The 21490-nt window shown below is 39.2% G+C and overlaps 2 protein-coding genes and 1 long non-coding RNA gene across 3 annotated transcripts in view; all 3 read right to left on the bottom strand.

Annotated features, from left to right (window-relative positions):
* LOC106583297 (uncharacterized) overlaps window positions 1-21329 on the bottom strand; it is a 70145-nt gene extending 48816 nt beyond the window's left edge. Inside the window, exon 1 of the long non-coding RNA XR_006761401.1 lies at window positions 20998-21329. This is a non-coding gene — a long non-coding RNA (uncharacterized lncRNA). The remainder of the gene's footprint in view (window positions 1-20997) is intronic.
* Window positions 2450-3910, bottom strand: hoxc8 (homeobox C8). The gene is made up of 2 exons (NM_001139547.1): window positions 3475-3910; window positions 2450-2808 (listed from the first exon to the last, which is right to left on the bottom strand). The coding sequence occupies exons 1-2, from the start codon at window positions 3908-3910 to the stop codon at window positions 2450-2452; spliced, it is 795 nt and encodes a 264-aa protein (NP_001133019.1).
* Window positions 8198-10241, bottom strand: hoxc9 (homeobox C9). Its single transcript, NM_001139546.1, has 2 exons — window positions 9701-10241; window positions 8198-8442 (listed from the first exon to the last, which is right to left on the bottom strand). The coding sequence occupies exons 1-2, from the start codon at window positions 10239-10241 to the stop codon at window positions 8198-8200; spliced, it is 786 nt and encodes a 261-aa protein (NP_001133018.1).
* Window positions 21330-21490: the final 161 nt, after the last annotated feature.

Genomic DNA, 21490 nt, shown 5'->3' with positions numbered 1-21490 from the left:
GGACAGATATGCAGGGACAGACTGGCAGAGACAGGGAGTCTCAGGTAAGTTTGTTGAGTCTTTGTTTGGCAACATTATGAAAGGTTCTCAATTTTTTTTAACTTGTAAAATAGGAACATAATTGGAAAATGCCATGGATACCCCCACTCTCAACTTAAACTGGTGACTGAACTAAGATTTGTTAAAGGCAATGGTATTGCTGTTGTGATTAGTTGTGTCGTTTTGGGTACCGGTAGTTAGGAGTACGGCAAACACCTTATTTCTTTGGTTGCTCAATATACATTTACCATATTACAATGTAGGCTATGTGTTACAGCACTACTTTTGGTGTCCCCCTCAGGAATTGCTCTTGAGAAAATTTCATGTAATTGTCCCCTCCAAAGTTGATATCAGATTTTCGCCCCTGGTTAGGACGTCATTGTAAATAAGAATTTGTTCGTAACTAACTTGCCTAGTTAAATAAAGGTAAAATAAATATAATAAATTAAGTACTCAAATGGATATCGCAGATTTGTAGGCTCGAAGTGTAGGCCTACGAAATAGTTTAGCTAAGGGGGAGCTTCTACATCATAAAACCACTCTGCTTATTGGTAAAATAACTCCTTATATATATATAAAGGGAAATATATATATTTCCCTTTATCAAATATAAACTACGTTGCAGGCGTTTGTGTCTCAAAACTAAAAATGTCTATGAACCACTATCAATACAGGCGTATCCATTCCTTCATCCATTGGTCTGACTGAAAACAAGTCATGATAAAAAATATTTTCTATAATGTCATTTTGTTTGGGTGTAAGATAATGTGATTAAATGTACTTAGAATTCATTGATGTTATTAGGTAAACATAAAATTACAAAACAGACATAATTAGATGTTTGGATTGCCTACCTAATTTGTTTTGTGTGTGTGTGTGTGTGTGTGTGTGTGTGTGTGTGTGTGTGTGTGTGTGTGTGTGTGTGTGTGTGTGTGTGTGTGTGTGTGTGTGTGTGTGTGTGTGTGTGTGTGTGTGTGTGTGTGTATTTTGGTCTATTGCAGTTCAGAGAAATTGCGAAATGGTATCAAGAATGAGGAAGAGAAATTCCGATTTTTTGCCATTTATTTCAACATGTTTATGCCAATCAAGTGTGTGTGCACTCGCAACCAACATCCCCTCCTTTAACTTTAAACATAAGAAATCAAGCTGATTCATACAATAAGAAATACGAAGACATACAGAGGTCATATTCAGTGCAATAAAAAACGAGTCTATTGCATCAGCACAATATTATAGGCTAATGGTATTTAAAAGCTGAAGTACAATTCTTTGTTCAATTATAACATATTGGTTAAATACATGTGCATTACTTAAGGCAGTTGAAGTTGTTGGGACACCAATTTTTGTTACATCGTCCTTTAGCTGGCTAGGTAGTATGGCGCAGAGACATTTGTTTCGAAGATCAATATAGGCCTACTATATCGCAACAAGTAACACCATAAGTATCGTGCAATCAAATGCAATATAATGTGTTATAGGCCTATCATTGCACTGGCGTGTCCCTTCAGTGAGAATGTATAGATATAACATTGCTAATGACAAAACCGTTTTCTTGGTAGATTTTAACATCACCTCCAAGTGCATCTAGATCTACTTAGGTAGTAAAGAGTTCCCCGTCTATTAAAACCAATATAGGCTAATAATCACGTCAAAATAACATTGCTGCCTTCTAGAATCTTACATTTTTCAGAATTAGGTCAAGAATCAAGAAATATTCTACATATGTCGAATTTCCGATTTGTTTTGTTATCGGATTGAATAGGCCCGGAGCATTGGCGATCAAAATCTCAGACAGCGCTCATAATGTTTACAAAATATAGGCTCATTACAATACACAATAGTAGGCCTATATTTGTGAAAATAATAGGCGTATAGATTGAAATTTGAGACAGAACAACATGAAATATCTTAACCACTGGGCCAACTGCCATCCCTTTCCCCACCTTTGGAATTGGCATTTATGAATAAAATAAAATAAAACTCCCATCATCCCAATACACACACACAAATCCACACAAAAAATACTCGAGGAAAAAAAAGTACAAAGAATTTGTATTAATAATGAACCCTTCTCCTCGAATGACAACATTGATGGAACATTTAAACATTTCCAGCCATCCTATCCTCTTGTGCATTCTGTGATATGGACATATGCGTAACAATATGATTTGCAAGTGCTTTAGGTCTTTATGTTATGAGAACCTTTGCAGCGTTTAGAGACTGTATAAGCTAAACATGATTAGTAGTTATTATCCTCATAGAGAGAGACATTTGCTGGAATGCAGAACAGTTATTTTTCTCTCATCTTGTTGACTCAATACAACGGTGGAGATAAAATGTGATCTCCTTCTCCCAGGACCATATTTCAACTTTTAAGCCATATAACCATAAAAAGAAAGAGCAATAAAAATCACTCTTTCGCCTCCTCTTCCTCTCCCGTTTCCTTTTTGTCTCCCTCTTCTCCTTCACCATCATCATTGCCTTCATCATCGCCCTCTCCCTCTCCCTCGCCCTCACCATCTCCATCACCATTACCCTCGTTCTCCGTCTCTACTCTTTGATACGGAAATTGGTCCTTGATGTTCTCCTTTTTCCACTTCATCCGTCGGTTTTGGAACCAAATCTTCACCTGCCGCTCCGTCAGCCCTAAAGCGTGAGACACCTCGATCCGACGCTTACGGGTGAGGTAAGGGTTGAATAGAAATTCCTTCTCCAACTCCAGTGTTTGGTATCGACTATAGGTCTGTCGGCCACTCCGTCTTCCGGGGGCTATAGAATGGAAATAGAACTTACAATTAAGCAGGAAATGTAGCAAGACTGTGTCTGGTTCACTATTGTTTTTGAAATATAAGATACATTGTTTGAGATTTTGTGTGTGTGCGTGTGTGTGTGTGTGTGTGTGTGTGTGTGTGTGTGTGTGTGTGTGTGTGTGTGTGTGTGTGTGTGTGTGTGTGTGTGTGTGTGTGTGTGTGTGTGTGTGTGTGTGTGTGTGTGTTTGACTATACATACCCTCTACCCTTGGATAGCTGTCCGGATGTGTGTGAAGATAAACGCCATGCCAAGTGCTTCTGGTCAACTTTCACTGAATTCGTTTTTACCGTTGTTATTAATCTCCGCTTATTTTCTCATCTACTAGCGATCAACGGAGCCGCCATTAATGGCACAGCACTGATGCCGATCTACTGGTATTTATACGCCTGTAATCAAAGTAGCTAAGATCTGATGAGAGCGAATCATTATGCCACGGTTACGTGACGAAGTTCTACTGTGATAAGTGAAGCTCCGAAAACGTTATAATATGTTACCGGATGTAGTCTACATGCCATGAAAACTACAACAAAATTACCACACAAGAAGCCTAACTGTAGCCCAGGCTTATAATGTTAGAGCCTTTATACTTGCACTAATGCACATATAAACAAGTAGCCTACTAACCGTGCGGTCTCATCCATGGAAACATGAGACTAGGAGACTGGTTTTGATTTAGGTGGCCTTGTCCTTCTCCGAGGTTAGTGCCATTTGACGATTTACAGTCTGGGTATAGCGCCACGCTTGCCTCTTGTTGGGTACCAAAAAGCGTTTGTTTTGGAAGAGCTTCGTATCCATAAAATGTAGTGCCATCTCCATGGCAAGCCAAGGCGCATTGATTCTGCTGGTAGCCTGGTGTGGAGATCGCCGGCGTCCTATGGTGAAAGAAGTCTTGGACGTGATGGGGCGGGTGCTGAAATCCCGTCGCCGCCGCTCCCGCACCGTACACCAGCGCGTGTCTCCCGGTGACGCCTTGAGGGAACCTGCAGTCGTAGTAAGTTGGTTCCAACGTTTCACTGCCTTTGCACGTGGAAAAGAGAGGGTTCACGAAATAGGAGCTCATGTTTTACGGTTTACAGTGGAAGAACTTAGTTTACGACAATTCCAAGTATTGCCTTAGTTTTGTTCCTAACCCCACACATACAACGAACGAAACCACGAAATCATAGAGACATGTTTAAGAAATAAGATATTAAAGCCTGTTTCCTTATCCACCTCTCCCCTGTTAAAACACTGCCCTGCTACCAAAGGAAGTCCTTTGCTTTTTATTGGCTTTTTCCTTTTGGAGCTTCAAATCAGCTTCTTTTGTCGTGCATGGTTGATATGTGCTATATAGCTAAAGCGGATAGCCCCTCCGACACACAGTCACTAGCGTCCCCCCCCCCTTCACGACATCGACCCCCTCCTCTCTCCCCACCAACCTTCAACCCCCTCCCATTCTCATTGGGAAGCTACTGTGCATTTTGCTTTACAATACAATAACATTTTGAATATTTTATGTAGCCTAGACTCTGTGTCAAATATCATTTTGTTTAGTCCTATATACATTGTCTATTTGAGAGAGTAGTGTTCAAGATGTTCCTCTCTAGACCTTCCTCCCTAGTTAATAGGCCTACCGTGTATTGCCCTTAAGAACGTGACAAAAACCTCGACCCCAGACTCTGTGAAGGCAAGGTTTATGCATTACGTCAATGATTTCCATTCAGGCACACATGTACGCGCACCCAGTGGCGGTGAAATGTTTTGTAGCCTAGCCTATTTCAATTAAAATATTATAATCGAAAATGTTTACATGTAGCAAAATTGTATTTGCTAATAATACAGCCTAGATATTTGGTTTGATATGTTTTTTATGTTACCAGAATTATTTTATAATGCTTAATAGTCGTTGATGACGTTGATGAATTATTGTACATGATTTACATGATTATTAATGAAAATAAAAGTGAAATAAACGTGTTTGGTTGAATTTTTGGTCTTTACTTAAAGCAAACATAATACAAATATGAAAATATGTTTCACAATTACAGACTATACATTTTGACATTAAGTTAGGCCTACATGTTCTGATGTTCTTTTGAGCCCATAGTAGATGTAGCCTACCTTATGCTACTTAACACTAAACATAGGCTATCGATTAACACAACGGCAAAACATAATTGATCAGTTATAACTCAAATAATTGTTCTTCATAACAATACAACACCAAGACAGAGATAGAGACCCACTGCCAAAATAAATGGGTGTAGATAAACATAGGCAAAATAATTTGGAATATCGATACTTAAAAAAAGAATGCAATATTGCCATATTACTGATATACTACTGCCTATAGTGTAGGCTAGAGAAGAAAGATAATTATTATCCGTAAAAGTTATATGCAGACAACGAATAACGGACGTTGTTGGTTGTTCAGCTCTACGCATGAGTTGTTCATCTCTACATTTGTGACTAGTAACCCTAGAACAGCCTTTAAGAACATTTTCTCCCTCCAGTCATCCAAAGGTTCCCATACAAAAGATAAACAGGCTACATGAGCTCGAAAATGTTAAATACTTAGTCAACAGCGACATCCAGTGGCTTTTTTTTGTGTGATTTGTACTGCACTAACTGGAGTAGTTCTAGACCTACAGTACTTTCACATAACCATGAGAGGCTATTATTTCGTGAGATATAGGCTAGGCCAACACATTTCTATTGGTTGTATCATGATAGTGGAAGATTGGATCGGCGATAGATTTTAAACCATAGGCCTAATTATTAGCCAATAATTTAAATACATACTATGAATCATATGAATAGAATGTTTCTGCCACTACTGGGCCTACTGCTAGTGCTGCTAGCTTGCTAACACGCCAATCCTCGTAAGGGATATAGTATAAGAATACTATAGCCTAATAGTGAAAGTAGAAATAATAACCATTTAATAATGAGCAATGAGGATCCCTAGGATACCTCTGAGGTTCAGAGGAGTATTTATGTCTGTAATAAAGCCCTTTTGCGGGAAAAACTCATTCTGATTGGCTGGGCCTGGCTCCCAAGTGGGTGGGCCTATGCCCTCCCAGGGCCACCCATGGCTGTGCCCCTGCCCAGTCATGTGAAATCCATAGATTAGGACCTAATTTATTGATTTCAATTGACCGATTTCCTCATATGAACTGTAACTCAGCTAAATCTTTGAAATTGTTGCATGTTGCGTTTATATTTTTGTTCATATAGATTTGGAATAAAGGATGTTCAATTTGGGGCCTTTCATGTGTTCCTCTTTCCCCTTCTGCCACACAATTCAGAGTGGGTAAATACAGGAGGATGGAGTCACGTTTGCAGCAGACAAAAACAAGTGCAATAAGCCTCCTTTAAACCCGCACACCATACCTTGAAATAAGAACAATAAAGTCATTTAGCCTAGAGGTCTAGCCAGTTCTGCTTTGTTAGATTGCATTCAAGACGAACAGCGCTGCCCGAAGCAGGGTCGTAAAACCCAACATTTCTCTGTGCACCACAACGGAAATGTTCAACTATATTGGGCTCTAAAATCTCTGCATCCTGTCAGTATTGTTTTTGACACTTAAGGGGAAAGCCAATTTAGTCCGGCGACCAAGAAAGAAAAATAAACGCCAGAAAAGATACTTCACACACCTCAAATGAACTGATCGGGTAAAAGATGCAAAAGATTACGCGGCAAATTAGTGTGGCGTCCAGAGGGTGTCCAAAAATAGCACCATGTCACAGGGGAACACTTGTATCGCCGTTTGTTGTGGGTTACATACCCACAACACATGGCCAGCATGACCCATCTAAAATACAACATAGAGCACCAACTCAGCTAGATCTAAATAATATAGCGCACTGCTCGGCTCACAATAGCCTCAAATCAGTGACCGAAAGTTTGCATTAGTTTATTACAAATGATTTCGTAACGTCAACAATGTGTAGACTAGGCCCTATATTCGCGATTTATGCTATGGAAACAACCCACTGGGCAAAGACATCAATTCAAACTCGATTCCACGTTGGTTCGACGTAATTTCATTGAAATGCCGTGGAAATAACGTTGATTCAACCAGTGTGTGCCCAGTGTTAACACTCATATAGACTACATCTGTATTATAAAATAGTGTTGTCTCTAGGCTACAAGAAGGCTAAGTAAAAACTGTAAAACACCTCACGCGTTGAACTAGCCTACGTTGTTTTAAACTACGCACGGATAGGTCTATATTGAGATAGGCCTATGCCACGTTGTTGCACGAAATGCACTCTCAATGCCCACCTCCGTTATACCTGAATCTCAATAATCAAGTTAATATGTGTGGCATGTTTTGTTAAATGACCACCAATCAGAAATATGGCCAGGCCTGGACAGATGACGGACTGAAAACGTTTCAGTGCCAGAATAACACGCTAAAGCATTTCCTTAAAATAGTTACAATAATCTTAAATGATTATGATTGGATAACACGTATAAAGGAAACAACGCGATGAAATGCGTTTACACAAGGCCTCAAATGTCACCTTATTTCCCCCCCAGAACCATTCCCATTTCAGAAAACACAGCGGCTGGAAGTGGTCAGGAAACGGGCTTTATAAAAGGAAATAGAAAAGGAAGAATAATGAGTTAAAAGACACATCTGCTTTCAATAAGGAGTAGTCCGTATCTAATGCTAATCTGTAGCCTATTGGAATTGTTGAATTACTTATATCCCAACAACAACTGCGAATTATAGTTTTGTACCCTACTCTCTTGTCAAGCCATCTCAGAATGGCATTTTTGCAAGTGTTAATATTTATGATAAAGGTAAGGTTTTAAGGTTTTAATATTGACCCAACAAAGACAGGAAATTAGATTATTTCGGATAGAAAGATGAGCACAATCTACATTATAACGTAAAAATGTAGCGTCGAGAGAAAATAATATAAAAACCATACAACAAAATCTATATCCACATAGGCCTAGACGAAACACAAGACACACGTTCCATGTACTTCGTGTACAAAACATTAATTTAAACTTGAATAGGCCAAAGATGCAACATCTACAAAAATACACAGGTTTTGTTATACACAGTTATCCAACTTGACCGTATACCTTTCTTTACTAATGTCCTATTCGTGTCTTTACTATGAAGCAGTAATAAAGGATAAATAGTCAAAACAAGCTGCATACTGTCACAGAGAGACGTGGCCCCAATTTGCAATGTGCTACTTTGTCAAGAATAGGCCTATAGATCTCAATTATATATCAGATCAAAAAGGAAAACTATATCCCTCAAGAGGAGAGACCATTGGAGAGGAGAGAACATGAGTGCCATTTTTTCTGAACGTGTACAAGTCAATTTGTCCATACAGCACGTTACTGCTCATTGCTTTCTGTCTTCTCTTTATTCATTTTCTTCATCTTCATTCGCCGATTCTGGAACCAAATTTTGACCTGTCTCTCGGTCAAATTAAGAACCCGAGCGACCTCATATCGACGGTCCCTAGTAAGGTACATATTGAACAAAAACTCTTTTTCGAGTTCGAGAGTCTGATATTTTGTATAAGGACACCGTTTCTTCCTCGTTGAACGAGCGTGTATCCAATTCGCCACCGGGTTGCCTGTAAAATGATAAATCAGAAAAAAGTAAATACATTGAGCACTTTTGCTGACCTTTTCCAGTGTATAACCCAAAATCATTATCATAAACACTTCGACAAAGAATAGACCAACGGAGAGCAGGCCTACTCTCTTATACATTTTGGGGGGGAATACGTCTATGGTTCAATATAATTCATGTACATTGTCAAATGTGTCATCAATGTTTTCCTTAATAATTATAAATAATCATCTCTCTTATAGACATGATCCATCTTCAACAGTGCTAGAAAAGGGCCGAGTCATAAAACTGTGAGTGCACCCGTTTGCTTTATTGGCCCATAAAATATTTTAAAAGCCTTTAACTTCAAGTCTCGGCAGGTCTGCAACCGAGCCAGCTAGATGCATTTCACCCTGGTATTCCTGTTGTGGCCTAAAATATTCTGTTCTGTGTTTATTGTAAGGCGTTTTCTCGGTGTTGTCATGTTTTTATAAGTACTGATATGAAGAAACTTCCATATCAATGGTTCTGGTCCTTGCTGAATAGGCTGTATTTGAGCAAAGTTATGTTTTGTGATTTGCTCGGCTTCGGTTGTACCAGAAAGTTGAATAATCACGTGAAAAAATCAGCCATTATTGACCAAATAACACGGGGCAATAAATAAGTATAAGTTTACATTGAATGAAATGAAATGAGCCATTATAATCATACTGCAGATAAAAACCATGGTGACTTGGTGGTTTCTGCAAACTCTTCTGTAAACATGGATCATCCTATTAGCTTGTTGGTTGATTTTAGGCTTCTGGATGTGCATTTCAATCGAAAGTATAATAATCCACTATAACACAAAGCCTATATCAGGCCACACCTCTTGTGTATAAATTACACGACATCAAATGTCTCGATAAGTAAAATAAAATATGCTTTTACGCACAAAAAAATGCTTTTAGGCACAAGTTTTGGCCATGTAAGAAGACAGTGGAGTGGCATTTACTAGAGATTCTGATCTCGCCAATGAAAAGCTTGCTTCCAGTTTCCCCATTGTATAGCTGTTTTATAGCTAATTCATATTTTACAACCTTAAGGGGATTGGCGTTTGTCCTGTCTAACACTGTCTAACAGCCCCTCCAGTTCCCCTTTCGTTCAAAGGGAAGAGAAAAGAGACGACCATTTCGTTTTATAGCGGGACAACAACCACGAGCAAAAACCCCATGGATGACGAACACCGCCACCTCATACACTCCTTTACCCGTTTGTAGACTGGCATGGCTTCCACTTACTTGGGTCGAATTCTGTCTTGTCGTCTTTGTGCTTCTCGGAAGCCAAAACCTCCGACTCTGGAGAAGGGACGATCTGCTGGGCCTGGTCTAGGATGTCCACGCAGGTGTTATAGAAATAGTCTGGGTATCCGCAATTGTTGGAGGTGATGCAGTCTCCGGCACTGGGCTGAGGGAAACCATCGGGTTTGAGTCCGTAGTGTCTGCAGTTAGCCGGGTAGCCTGGAAAGGATACTGTTCCAGATATGGGCTCCAGCCATGAGCGAACATACCTCGAGTCCGTTCCAACATGAGGTTGGTGGGTGTATGGGTGGTAGACCACTGAGGATTGGGAGTGAACTGGGCCCCAGGAGGAGGTAAAGACAGAAGGTTTAGGCGCAAAACTGCAGGAGGGATAATCGGAGCACCCTGGTACTACTGTCGTCTGACGCGAGCGGGTGGGGAGAAGCTCTCGGGCTGAGAACCGCGACGCCAGCACATCCTCGCGCTCATGGTTTATCCAAGAATCCACATAATAATTGCGTATAGGACCCGTGGTCGACATGGCGATGCTCTGGTCTCTTTTACATGCATCAGATTATTATATGGAGTGTATGTGTACTTTTATTTTACCCCTAGAACAATCAAGGCAGGTAATTATTTATCCCGGGGTTCTTTGACTCTCATTGGCCACGGTTGAACACGTGATTATGTTTACCCCAAAATGTTACAGTCGATTAATGCGCAAGCAGTCACAGGTCAGGGGTGTGTGTACCTCAGACCTTTGAATGCTATTTATGTACAATAATGATATTATATGAGCAATCATTAAGAAGGATTCACCACCTATAATGTTTTCGTTTTTCTTTGTTGTCCTAAAAGCATGGAGAACTGATTATCCCCTTGTATTGGAGCATGAGGTACGTTGATCACAGTGCATGAAGCACTATTTATCGATGTAATTGTCGACAATTTGAATAATTCTTGAGGTAAAACAGTTTTGGAAAATAAGAATTCCTTTTTCCTCTAGAGTTTTTTTCCAATCTTAATGCATTGTATAGACTTCGATGGGTGTAAGATGCACAATAGCAACAATAGATTAAAGATCGAATAATATAATAATATACGCCAAATGTGTGATTCACATGAGGCTTTTATGTTGTAGAAACACATAACACACGGTGCATATTGTAAAACTTTGTGACTGTGTCGCAACACTTGTTCACCACTGCAGCTAAATTCGGAGAGAGGCCGCTCATGTTTTATGTCCCTCAACAAATGTTTACGAGAACCATTTGATTGTTCATAAACTTGTGGTTAATAAAAAAAACTCTACCGAGTTATTCATAACACATAAACCGAACATATTACCAAAAGAACAAGATGCGAAATACAACTATGGCAGGAGTTATATAAAAACAACATTCAACAAAAATGTTTTGCAGGAAAAAACAAACATGCTAAACCTATATTGCAGAATGGAATTGGGCATCACGGGTCTGAGCGACAGTCAAAAGTAGAAATAGGCCTATAGACATATCCTACAATGAAAAGTTGGTTGGATAGCTGTGGGTGAATATATATTTTTAAGGATAAAGCTCTTTATAACCAGACAGGTCACCCATAATGCAAGTCAGTATTCGACGTCCATCCATGTCTCAGGATGTCGGGAGATGACGTGGAAACCGCCCACTAGAGGCAACAGTGAGCGCTGTTTTGCTAGGGCGTTGTGGATGGGGATGGCGGATGGGCTTAAGCATCTGCCTCTGGTTCAAAAGGTTGCATGTTCACATGTTGTTTTAAGCCTATCCCAAACTTGAACCCTTACCTTAACCATTCGTAGTTAATGCCTCACCATAAGAATTCGGAGTTAATGCCTAAACTTAACTGTAACCTAAAACATGTGGACTTAATGCCTACACTTAACATTAAACACTTCGAAATGTTATGTTTGGAACAACTTCGAAATGTTATGTTTGAGAAACATGGATGAACGTCTAATTCTGAAGTGAGGCTTTGAGAGCTAGTTGTGATAACAGCAAGTAGCCTATAGGCCTACCACAATACAATGTGTTTTTGATCATGTAGGCAAGGGGTCTCCAACCTTTTCTAGCATGAGTGCTACATTTAGAAAAATTAAACGTGTCTGAGCTACTATTTTTTTCTAGCATTCAAATAGGCACATTCTTCTCCTCTACAAGAGAAAGTAGTGCACTATAGTTTCTGTCAATATACCTGGTAAAATAATGGTTAATAAACAACTCTAAGGGGGGCCCAATAAAATCTGTGATGTCTTTCCCAAATTCAGTTTTATTTTTTCCAAAATTATGTTTTCTCAGTTTTATTTTTCCTGGTTTTAGATTTTTTTTGTTTTTCACTCTCAAAATTACAATTGTTCATAGAGAAACAACGAGATTGGATGTTGAGTCATGTTAATACTTAAATCACATCAGAAGACCAGAAAAAAAAGATTTTAATTCCCCTTTAATTGCGCATCTACTGAGTGAGGAATGTGCAGTCTAATGTTCCAGTCTCCGCTTCTGCCCTAGTAATAATATGACAAACTGCCATGTGGAGTAAACACAGTTTAGTTTGGATTTAAGTGGTAATATTGCGAACAATCTGGTGTGCACAAATCCTTAAGAGTCTATTGATGCACACCGCGTCAAACTAATTAACATAATAGTTTAAAGAGTTACAGTATCCTTTTTTTTTTTTGGTCCCGCCTATGTTGGCCTTCCACATCTGCAGTGGAAAAGTGTCAGAGCTACAGCACTGTTTGTCAGACCAGGAGACATCCTTAACATCGGTCTGGAGAGTCTGAACCAGCCTACAAACTCATTTGATGAGACTCTGAGGAACACAATGGCATTTGTCTGAAGTCGGACTGAGGACACATGGCTCCCGAGTGGCGCAGCGGTCTAACATGCTGATCACACCACTCACGTTGCAAAATACATTTACACAAACATGTTATTCAATCATTGTACCCACACTGCCATTGAGCATCTGCGTTGCCAAGCACTAAAATAGAAGTCAGTTCTATTTGTGACGCTGAACGGATGCAAGTCCTGCCTCTCCCATCTCCTCATTGGTTAATAGAAGCAGATACCTATGTGCCATCTCCTCATTGGTTATACCCACGTGGGTGATTGAAAGATGAACTGAGGTTGTGGTCGTTTTGGTAATACTATGAAAGTTAGATGCCAATCGCCATATAAAGTCCAAACAAGAAAAAGCCTGGAAGGAGGAGAGATGACTAGAAACGATTCGGTTGACCGTTTTGTGTGTGGATTAATTGTCGGAGTAGAGGACCTTGTGCATTTCAGGTAAAATAACAACTCAATGTTTATATCCCAGGGCAAATTAGCTAGCTAAAGAGGACAAATTAGCTAGCAACTGCCATAAATGTTTAATCCTTTTTGACCTGCCTCCTAATTAATATAATTGGTTCAGAGTTTGTTTTGATATTAAAACCTGCGTGTCGTGATCACGTTTGTTGTGGGGTAACAAAATCAATTTGCACACGATGGCGCGTCCGGTCTGGGCATGGTGTTAGGCACTGCATCTCAGTGCTAGAGGCATCACTACAGACCCTGGTTCGATTCCAGGCTGTATCACAACCAGACGTGATTAGGAGTCCAGTAGTGCAGCGCACAATTGGCCCAGCGTTGTCTAGGTTAGGGTTTGGCTGGGGTTGGCCGTCATTGTAAATAAAGAATTTGTTCTTAACTGACTTGCCTAGTTAAATATATATATATAAAAACATGCCAACTTCTCTCTGTAGCGTCTGAACCATTTGGGTTACAAACTAATGTGACCCCACTATGAACACGAACATGATGGTGTTGTCTGTCTTGCTCTACGACCCCCCCACAACTCTCACAGGCTCGTCTGAAGGTAACCATGTACTGGTTTAAAAACTGAATGGAATTATGGAGGTAGTTTTGTGCCAACAAAAAAAGGGTTACATATGTGAACAAAAAACGAAATTATTTCCTGAGCTTATTCCTTATGATTAGTTTTTTTTACTGGCTGTTTTTCCATTTTTTTTATGTGTTATTCAATGCGTTTCTATGGGCTATAGTAATAAAGCCCAAATGAAATATTTGATCAAATAATGTTTTTATATTTTTGGGGATACCTACAGGTGTCCTAAAACCAAATAGCTAAATGATCCATAGTATGACCACCTTAAAACAATATGTCAGCTTAGAAGAACAGCCTCCCCACAAGTCTGTGCATGCTCTATCCATCTCCCAACCTCAAACTTTAAATTGTGCTCATCAGGGAAACTCGTAAAATCGTCTCATATAAAAAAAACAAGCACAAAAACAATTTAAAAGAGTAAATTAAATAACCTTACCAAAATAAGAAACCTACAATTACCACAATATCTCTTTAAGAAATGTTTGGATTGGGTAGCCTAAATCCGGAAAGTTAGTAACATGATGAGCCATTGGGATAAGTATACCCTATATTGGCTTAGGACATTGGATATATAACTTCTCCAAAGATGAAGAGGCATGCATGGAGTACTAGGGAACTCTGCAGTGTCATTCAGTTGGGATGCATTTAGACAGGCAGCCCACTTGTCATATTTGTCCCACTAGTTGGTCATTTGACCAATCACATCACATCTTTTTACATCAGATCTTTTTCAGAGCTGATCTGATTGAGCAAAATATCAGAATTCGGTTGCCTGTCTCGACGCAGCCTCTGTCGTTCAGTCTGGGTTAAGCCCTTTGCCACAACACTTCAACCTGCGTTTTTCTCTTTTCGCTGAGAATAGGGTGCCAAGGCTCAAATCACCTTCTATTCCCAAATGCAATATACTAAAAATGCAAGAACACCTGTATTTTAAGATTTTACAATGCTGTCTTTTGAAACCTAATGGAAAAGATGGCTGACTGAATTAAGCCACTCCGATTAATCGATTCCATACATTTAACAACTACAGACTAGCTACATGACTCTGTGACTGTTGTTGAGAAAACAAATAGACTGTTTGTTGCGCCTTCTCCAATCCAAAACTGAATCAAACTCCTTTGTTAAATGATCAGCCTAAGATCCATGTTAAAATATAATTTGCTGGAAATTATGTAGCCTTGTGCCATGCTGAACATCAAAAAGCTATGTTAACTGGTATATAAAACACAAAATGTTGGAAAAAGTAGGTCTAGGCTGTAGGCTATGTTAATTTGGTGAACCTATCAATCACAATAAAATGTAGGCCTGCCTACACATTAGAATTTGGTTTAGATTCTTATCCAAATTACATGTATACATGGGCTCGAATATATAGGTCATGGACTGGGGTAGCCATGACTTTATCTCCAAATAGATAGGTATGGAAATGTGACGTAATGTATAACAAGAGGCGATAATCGTACAGCCTTGATAATCGTTTTTCTCGCTATCTATTGCTGGCGTCTGAGAGCCAATGTTAATGCCAACCGACATCCAGTATGCCTACACACCCAACCACTAACACACACAACAAATTACTACGAATAAGATCCTCTCAAAAGTATTCTCAATGTAACCGTCAATAGTCAATCAAAATGCAACTTTTGATAGGCCTATATTCAATTTTATGTTATTATCGATAATTGAATTGCTCGTTTTGAGAATATATTTTTACAACATCAAAATATCTGGATTAACTCATAATTTATAGATAAACAAGAATGTATTTGAAAGACAAATATTTAACATGAGCGTTGGTTTTGAATTGTGCTACTATTCGTGTGCGCAAACTCTATATGTCATGCGTAAAAGAATACTAGGCTATTTGCATTTCCTATAGGCCAAAGCTTTGACTATATTATCATGATATTCATTGTCTCCTGATCTTGGTGGTAGGGATATTTCAAATATTCTATAAACATATACTTGTCAAATTATAAATAGGTGGTAAACAAATATATACTGAAAATTATCCATACGTTCCTCTGCATCAGCAATATGCAACAAAATAATGAAAAATATCTCCAAGAATTGTTTACACATTGACGTTACACATTACAACTTCAAACTAGGCCAAACTATACAATGATACATTCTACGTTTTTTTGCATGCTTATCTTTCCTTTCTCTTTGATTAGTTGTTTCTATTGTAGTGGCAATCCTTATCTATATCGTTTTTTTGTTTTGTTATTTTAGTGCCAACTATAGCAAAGCACTTCCGTAGAAACCCAGAAATTCCATCTCTAATTTCGGTACAGCCAAATCGAACAATCTTTCTTAGGAACCAGCCTGATTAACATCTCATTGGTAAGTGTACAGTAGTTTACATATAAATCATGATTCAACCTTTAGAACTGTATGTTCTCTAAATTGGCCAATCAACATGTGTGTAATATTTGAGAATTCTACTTAGGATATATAATTACAGATGTTTGTGCATAGGCCTATCCCACATTTACACGGTCTGCTCTGGGGCCTATTTGGAGAGATTTGGGTACCGTGTTCTAGTTACGGTCTGCTCTGGGGCGTATTTGGAGAGATTTGGGTACCGTGTTCTAGTTACGGTCTGCTCTGGGGCGTATTTGGAGAGATTTGGGTACCGTGTTCTAGTTACGGTCTGCTCTGGGGCGTATTTGGAGAGATTTGGGTACCGTGTTCTAGTTACGGTCTGCTCTGGGGCGTATTTGGAGAGATTTGGGTACCGTGTTCTAGTTACGGCGTTATTGAGTTGTAACGATGTAGGACTAGTTTTGCACTCATATAATATCATCCATATTCTAGTTATGGACGAATCTACATCAATGTAAGGCTTCAAACGCTTTTTGTCACATTTCAATGTCAGCTTTTTTCCTTTGTTTTACCTTTAAACTGAACAAATAAACAATGATTATTGAGAATTTGAGTCCATTGTAATTTCTTCAAATAAGTCAAAATAGGTGTTGACTCCATTTCAAACATTTACGTCAAACAACTCACATTATAAAAGATCCTAGATCCTCCAAAATATACGTTTCAGGGATGGATATTTTACATTTCAGTTCATTTAAAACACTCAACAACGTGCTAAGAAGAATTAGCATACAACAAGAACCATATGAATGTGCACATACAATACGAATGTTGATCAATGCGAATCAGGCAATCTAAGCTATTAGCCTAGTAGGCCTAGTTTAAGGTGACATCATCACTGCCTGCAGTAGGCTGATGTGAGGTATATAAGGCTACTTGTATTTCAGCTAAGCTGTAAAGTATAGGCTACACTGCCCGCAGTAGGCTGATGTGAGGTATATAGTGCTACTTGTATTTCAGCTAAGCTGTAAAGTATAGGCTACACTGTCTGCAGTAGGCTGATGTGAGGTATATAGGGCTACTTGTATTTCAGCTAAGCTGTAAAGTATAGGCTACACTGCCCGCAGTAGGCTGATGTGAGGTATATAGTTCTACTTGTATTTCAGCTAAGCTGTAAAGTATAGGCTACACTGCCCGCAGTAGGCTGATGTGAGGTATATAGGGCTACTTGTATTTCAGCTAAGCTGTAAAGTATAGGCTACACTGCCTGATCACTGAATAATGGTCATAATGAATAAAAAAACATTAGCCATTTGAAAACGTTATTGAAAACATTAAAAAAACATACTGGCCTTAAATGGCCATGTTCTGTTATAATCTCCACCCGGCACAGAGATCCTGGTTCCTCTCTAGGTTTCTTCCTAGGTTCCTGCCTATTTGTAAAGATAGGCGGGACTATCGTTCATTAGTTAATTAAAAGTTGATGGGTTTTCTTAACTAAAAAATATAGAAGTTTCAGCCCACAAAACCTTTATTGGTGTAAGAGGATTGAAAAAAATTCTGTTTATGTTTAAAACATCATCAATACTCTTGTTATTTCCAATAAAAAATATATATGCCATTAATAATAACATTAAGAACATGAATACAAATGAGCTAAGAGACTGACAGCTCAGTGTGTGCAAGCAGGTGGTATTAAAATTCATATTGAAGGTGATTTACGTGTGTGTGAGAAAGGACGTAAATATAAGAAAAAGCTATTTCTCCGTTAATTCAATTGTATATGCCTATCCTAATTCAACACAGCCATATTGGTTTAAGCTTTCATAAATTCTCATAAAGCCAAAAATATAAATACAAATATTAGGTTATTTATTGGATATAAGCTCCCGAGTGGCGCAGCAGTCTAAGGCACTGCATCTCAGGCGTCACTACAGACCCTGGTTCGATTCCAGGCTGTATCACAACCGACCGTTATTGGGAGTCCCATAGGGCGGCGCACAATTGGCACAAAGTAGTTAGAGTTTGGCCGGGGTAAGCCGTCATTGTATTAACTGACTTGCCTAGTTTAAAAAAAAGGTTAAATAAATGAAACATTATTTGGTATGAACCCTGAAAGATAGGCTATTCAATATAAATCAAGTTTTTTTTTAGGTCAACGGAATGCATTTTGAAATGATATACCAGTTAAATGGGTGTCGCAGCGGTCTAAGAAACTGCATCTCAGTGCCAGAGGCGTCACTACAGACCCTGGTTCGATTCCGGGCTGTATCACAACTGGCCGTGATCGGGAGTCCCATAGGGTGGCGCACAATTGGCCCAGCGTCGTCCGGGTTAGGGGAGGGTTTTCCCGGGGTAGGCCGTCATTGTAATATAAAAATGTGTTCTTAACTGACTTGCCTAGTTAAATAAAATGTTGCTAGCAATAGAGTGCATAACATACATTTATATCTATGCCGTGAGATTAAAAATTGAGAGTAGTCGGATTGGAGGAATGCTGTTTATTACAGACGTTCATTTCGTGGAGTGGACTGGAGTAACATTGCGAACTCGTAAACACATTTAAAGACCACTTAAAGGCCTTACTGACTGGAAACGTTTGATTAAAGCTCTGGTCGTAAAGGCATTCCTATTACGACAGCAGTATTGCCTAGGCCTATACCTTCTCTGACGAGGGATCACATTTGTAGACTATATATTTGCTAAAAAATATTTGACATCGGAGATGGCCACCATACACGGCGGATTAAGTAAAGGCCTAATAATATTCCAATGAGTCATATTGAGTCCTAGCGTTGGCATTGCAAACCTGTAGATAGACAGGTCATGTTGTCAATGACAGCGTCTGCGTAGGGCTATGTGTGATTGTGGTCCGTAGGTAAAAGTGGACCCATATATATCTATCTATATCTATATCTACATTCTTATTTTATTCAGGGAGTCACATTGAGACACATGCCTCTTTTACAAGTGAGCCATGACATACACAAAATACTAAATAAACAGATCAGGGAAGAGACAATACATCGATGCATGTGCACTCATGGGCTAAGATTTGCTCTTTCGGCTAACATTTTTGTGTCAATTTCTATGTATGTCGTTCATGGAGGATTTTAATTACATTTTGTCTACGTAATGTTAGTGGTGATTAGGACAAAAGAGCGAGTAGCTGATATCATGCAATGGCGAATACTGAAGATCGGCTAGTGTTACCGGTCTCAAACCGGATGTAATTGTTTTTGAACCCATTACGCTAGTAATATCCAAAATAATTCATAATACAATAGGCCTTTAATAGGCGATAATAAACAAACACACATATATTTGTTAAAATGTAACATAGGCCAGTTGTAGTTGTAAGTAGCCTAGCCTATCTACAGGCTATAGCCAAGGCTTAGCCTTTTTGATAAATTATGAATGTCTCATTTTACGAAATCATTTGCATTCTGCCTGTTTTCTAGCTTCTCCTCAATTTACTGGCATATCTAACGAAGATAAGTAGCTATATGTAGCAAAAACGTTGAGGTAAATTCATAACGGTAAATTTAAGAAAACAAAAAGGCTCAGATCTAGCCTACTAAATCGGTTCCAGTGGCCCGTTTCAGCGTGCTGGACATTTCTGTTCAGGGACTATTCGATAAACAATATACTGTTTTGTGATGTCGACTGAATTTAATGTTTCAAAATGGTTTATATTGCAATGCATGTTAAATTTCAAACATTTTGTGCAGGCTTTATTTGAGCCGAGATTAAGTGCAAAAGAGAAAGCAAGCCCACCATAATGACGAAATAGGCCTAAAACAATCACAAATGGTCATTTGATGTTCTTTGATTATATTTCAATGATCATACAAGTGATATAATAAAATATGTCCATTACAACAAAAGCATGAGTCCAGAGATGAGACTGGGATTTTTACTACTTGGCAGATGTCCCATGGCACCTGGAGACTCTCTTGGAATGCTGAGTACCATCCCTAAAATACCTCCGGTCAATAATCCCGTCTACAAGGCTAGACCTCTAAAGTCTCTGCGCAACAAAACAAAGCTGAAAAGGATTTTTTACCCGTGATGTTTACAACCCAAATTCTCCCACTGCAGCAATAGACCTTTTAGTGTCCACCACATAAAGCCAAAGAGCTAAGAAAAAAGGGCTCGTCGTGGATATTGATGCCATTTGCGGCGACTCCTGAGCCGAGTGTGTAATCTTGCAGAAATGGACGCCCTTGATGAAGGCGAACTGACGTAATCAAGGCAGTTTCTTGTTGCCGAGCCAGGAAGTCAATCCCAACAACATGAAACTACCTAAACCACGCATCAGCTGAACGTGAAAGGTCAATCCATTGAGAATTAGAGACAATATCAAACGTATCTTATAGTCAAATGTTTTTCTATGTACCGATGGGGGGAAAAATCTATAGAAAATAAAAGAATAACAAAAATGCTGCATATGTAGACCAGGACTAACGATCCTAGGCTATGCTGCGTTTCCATGTTCATCAATTAGATCCAGGCCTACCTGTTAAACTTCGACAATAGGATACTGGACTAATGAGTCCTTTGATATGCTTGATGTCGTTTCGCATATTAGTCGTATTTGAAAATAGCAAGATAGGCCTAATATTATGATGTCCACGACTTGAATGCATATCCAGCAAGGAGTGATCACATTTTGTAAGATTCTTTGTAATATTCTATTTTTTGTTAACAGGATAGCATGCTCCATGAACACATTCAGGTTCACAGTCGTCTGTTCATTCTATGACAAAACATCGTTGTCCATCCAAGGCAGAGGTAAATTGAACAAAACTGTCACAGCACACATCATAATCCAAAGTCCACTTGGAAATCGCGAGCAGCTCATCAACATTGAAAACTCCCACAATCATCACTGGTCGGATCTGGAATGTCTGCATGGGATTAAAATAAAGCAACAGAAAAACACGAGATAGCTTCGGTGTTATGGAAATGAATGTGCTGCCTGTTGCAAATATAACAAATGAACAGAGCCAGACGTGATCTAGTCCAAAGCAAAGAAGGGAAATGCCAGCGGCTAGTCCTACCTTCAACGCAGGTTGCATTCGGGGATCCGTTGCCATGCTCCTGCAGTCGTGTAGTTGCTGACTCTGTTCCATCATATACATTGATTTAAAGTTATCACCCGGTCTCCTTTTGCTCCATAATTTGCTCCATCATCCGTTGGAGAAGGTCACATTTCCCTCATCTGGTGAAAGAAGTGGCGTGAGCACGTTTAACCAAGCCCATTTTAGCCCGGCTCCGTGGTTTTAGACCTCCTCCTTCTCACCTTTAAACGCATCTTTACTGCTGCGGTGCACATTATACTTGCAGATCATAAAAACCACCTCTAGCGCTGTACTCCGACCATCATGACGTTACTATTTTATGACCTTGAATTATTGTGGTCACCTGGCTATTTAAATCACCGCTATATGGTCGGTCTTTCCACTCACATTAAAACTCCCACTATTGCGCCCTTTCCCTCTCCCCTCTCTTTCTCAAAGCAAGCCATAAAGGAAACGAAGGAGAAGGACAGCC

This window comes from Salmo salar, chromosome ssa22, assembly GCF_905237065.1.
Source record: "Salmo salar chromosome ssa22, Ssal_v3.1, whole genome shotgun sequence".
Classification (NCBI taxonomy): domain Eukaryota; kingdom Metazoa; phylum Chordata; class Actinopteri; order Salmoniformes; family Salmonidae; genus Salmo; species Salmo salar.
The sequence above is the reverse complement of the archived record's forward strand: the minus strand, read 5'-3'. Positions and strand labels throughout refer to the sequence as shown.

Bases quoted from the DNA above. Each gene is read 5' to 3' on its own strand.
- hoxc8 (NM_001139547.1), bottom strand. From the start codon at position 3,910: ATGAGCTCCTATTTCGTGAACCCTCTCTTTTCCACGTGCAAAGGCAGT. The intron at 2,809-3,474 runs GTTAGTAGGCTA...TCCATTCTATAG, and splicing joins TCCATGGATGAGACCGCACG to CCCCCGGAAGACGGAGTGGC.
- hoxc9 (NM_001139546.1), bottom strand. From the start codon at position 10,241: ATGTCGACCACGGGTCCTATACGCAATTATTATGTGGATTCTTGGATA. The intron at 8,443-9,700 runs GTAAGTGGAAGC...ATCATTTTACAG, and splicing joins CAAGACAGAATTCGACCCAA to GCAACCCGGTGGCGAATTGG.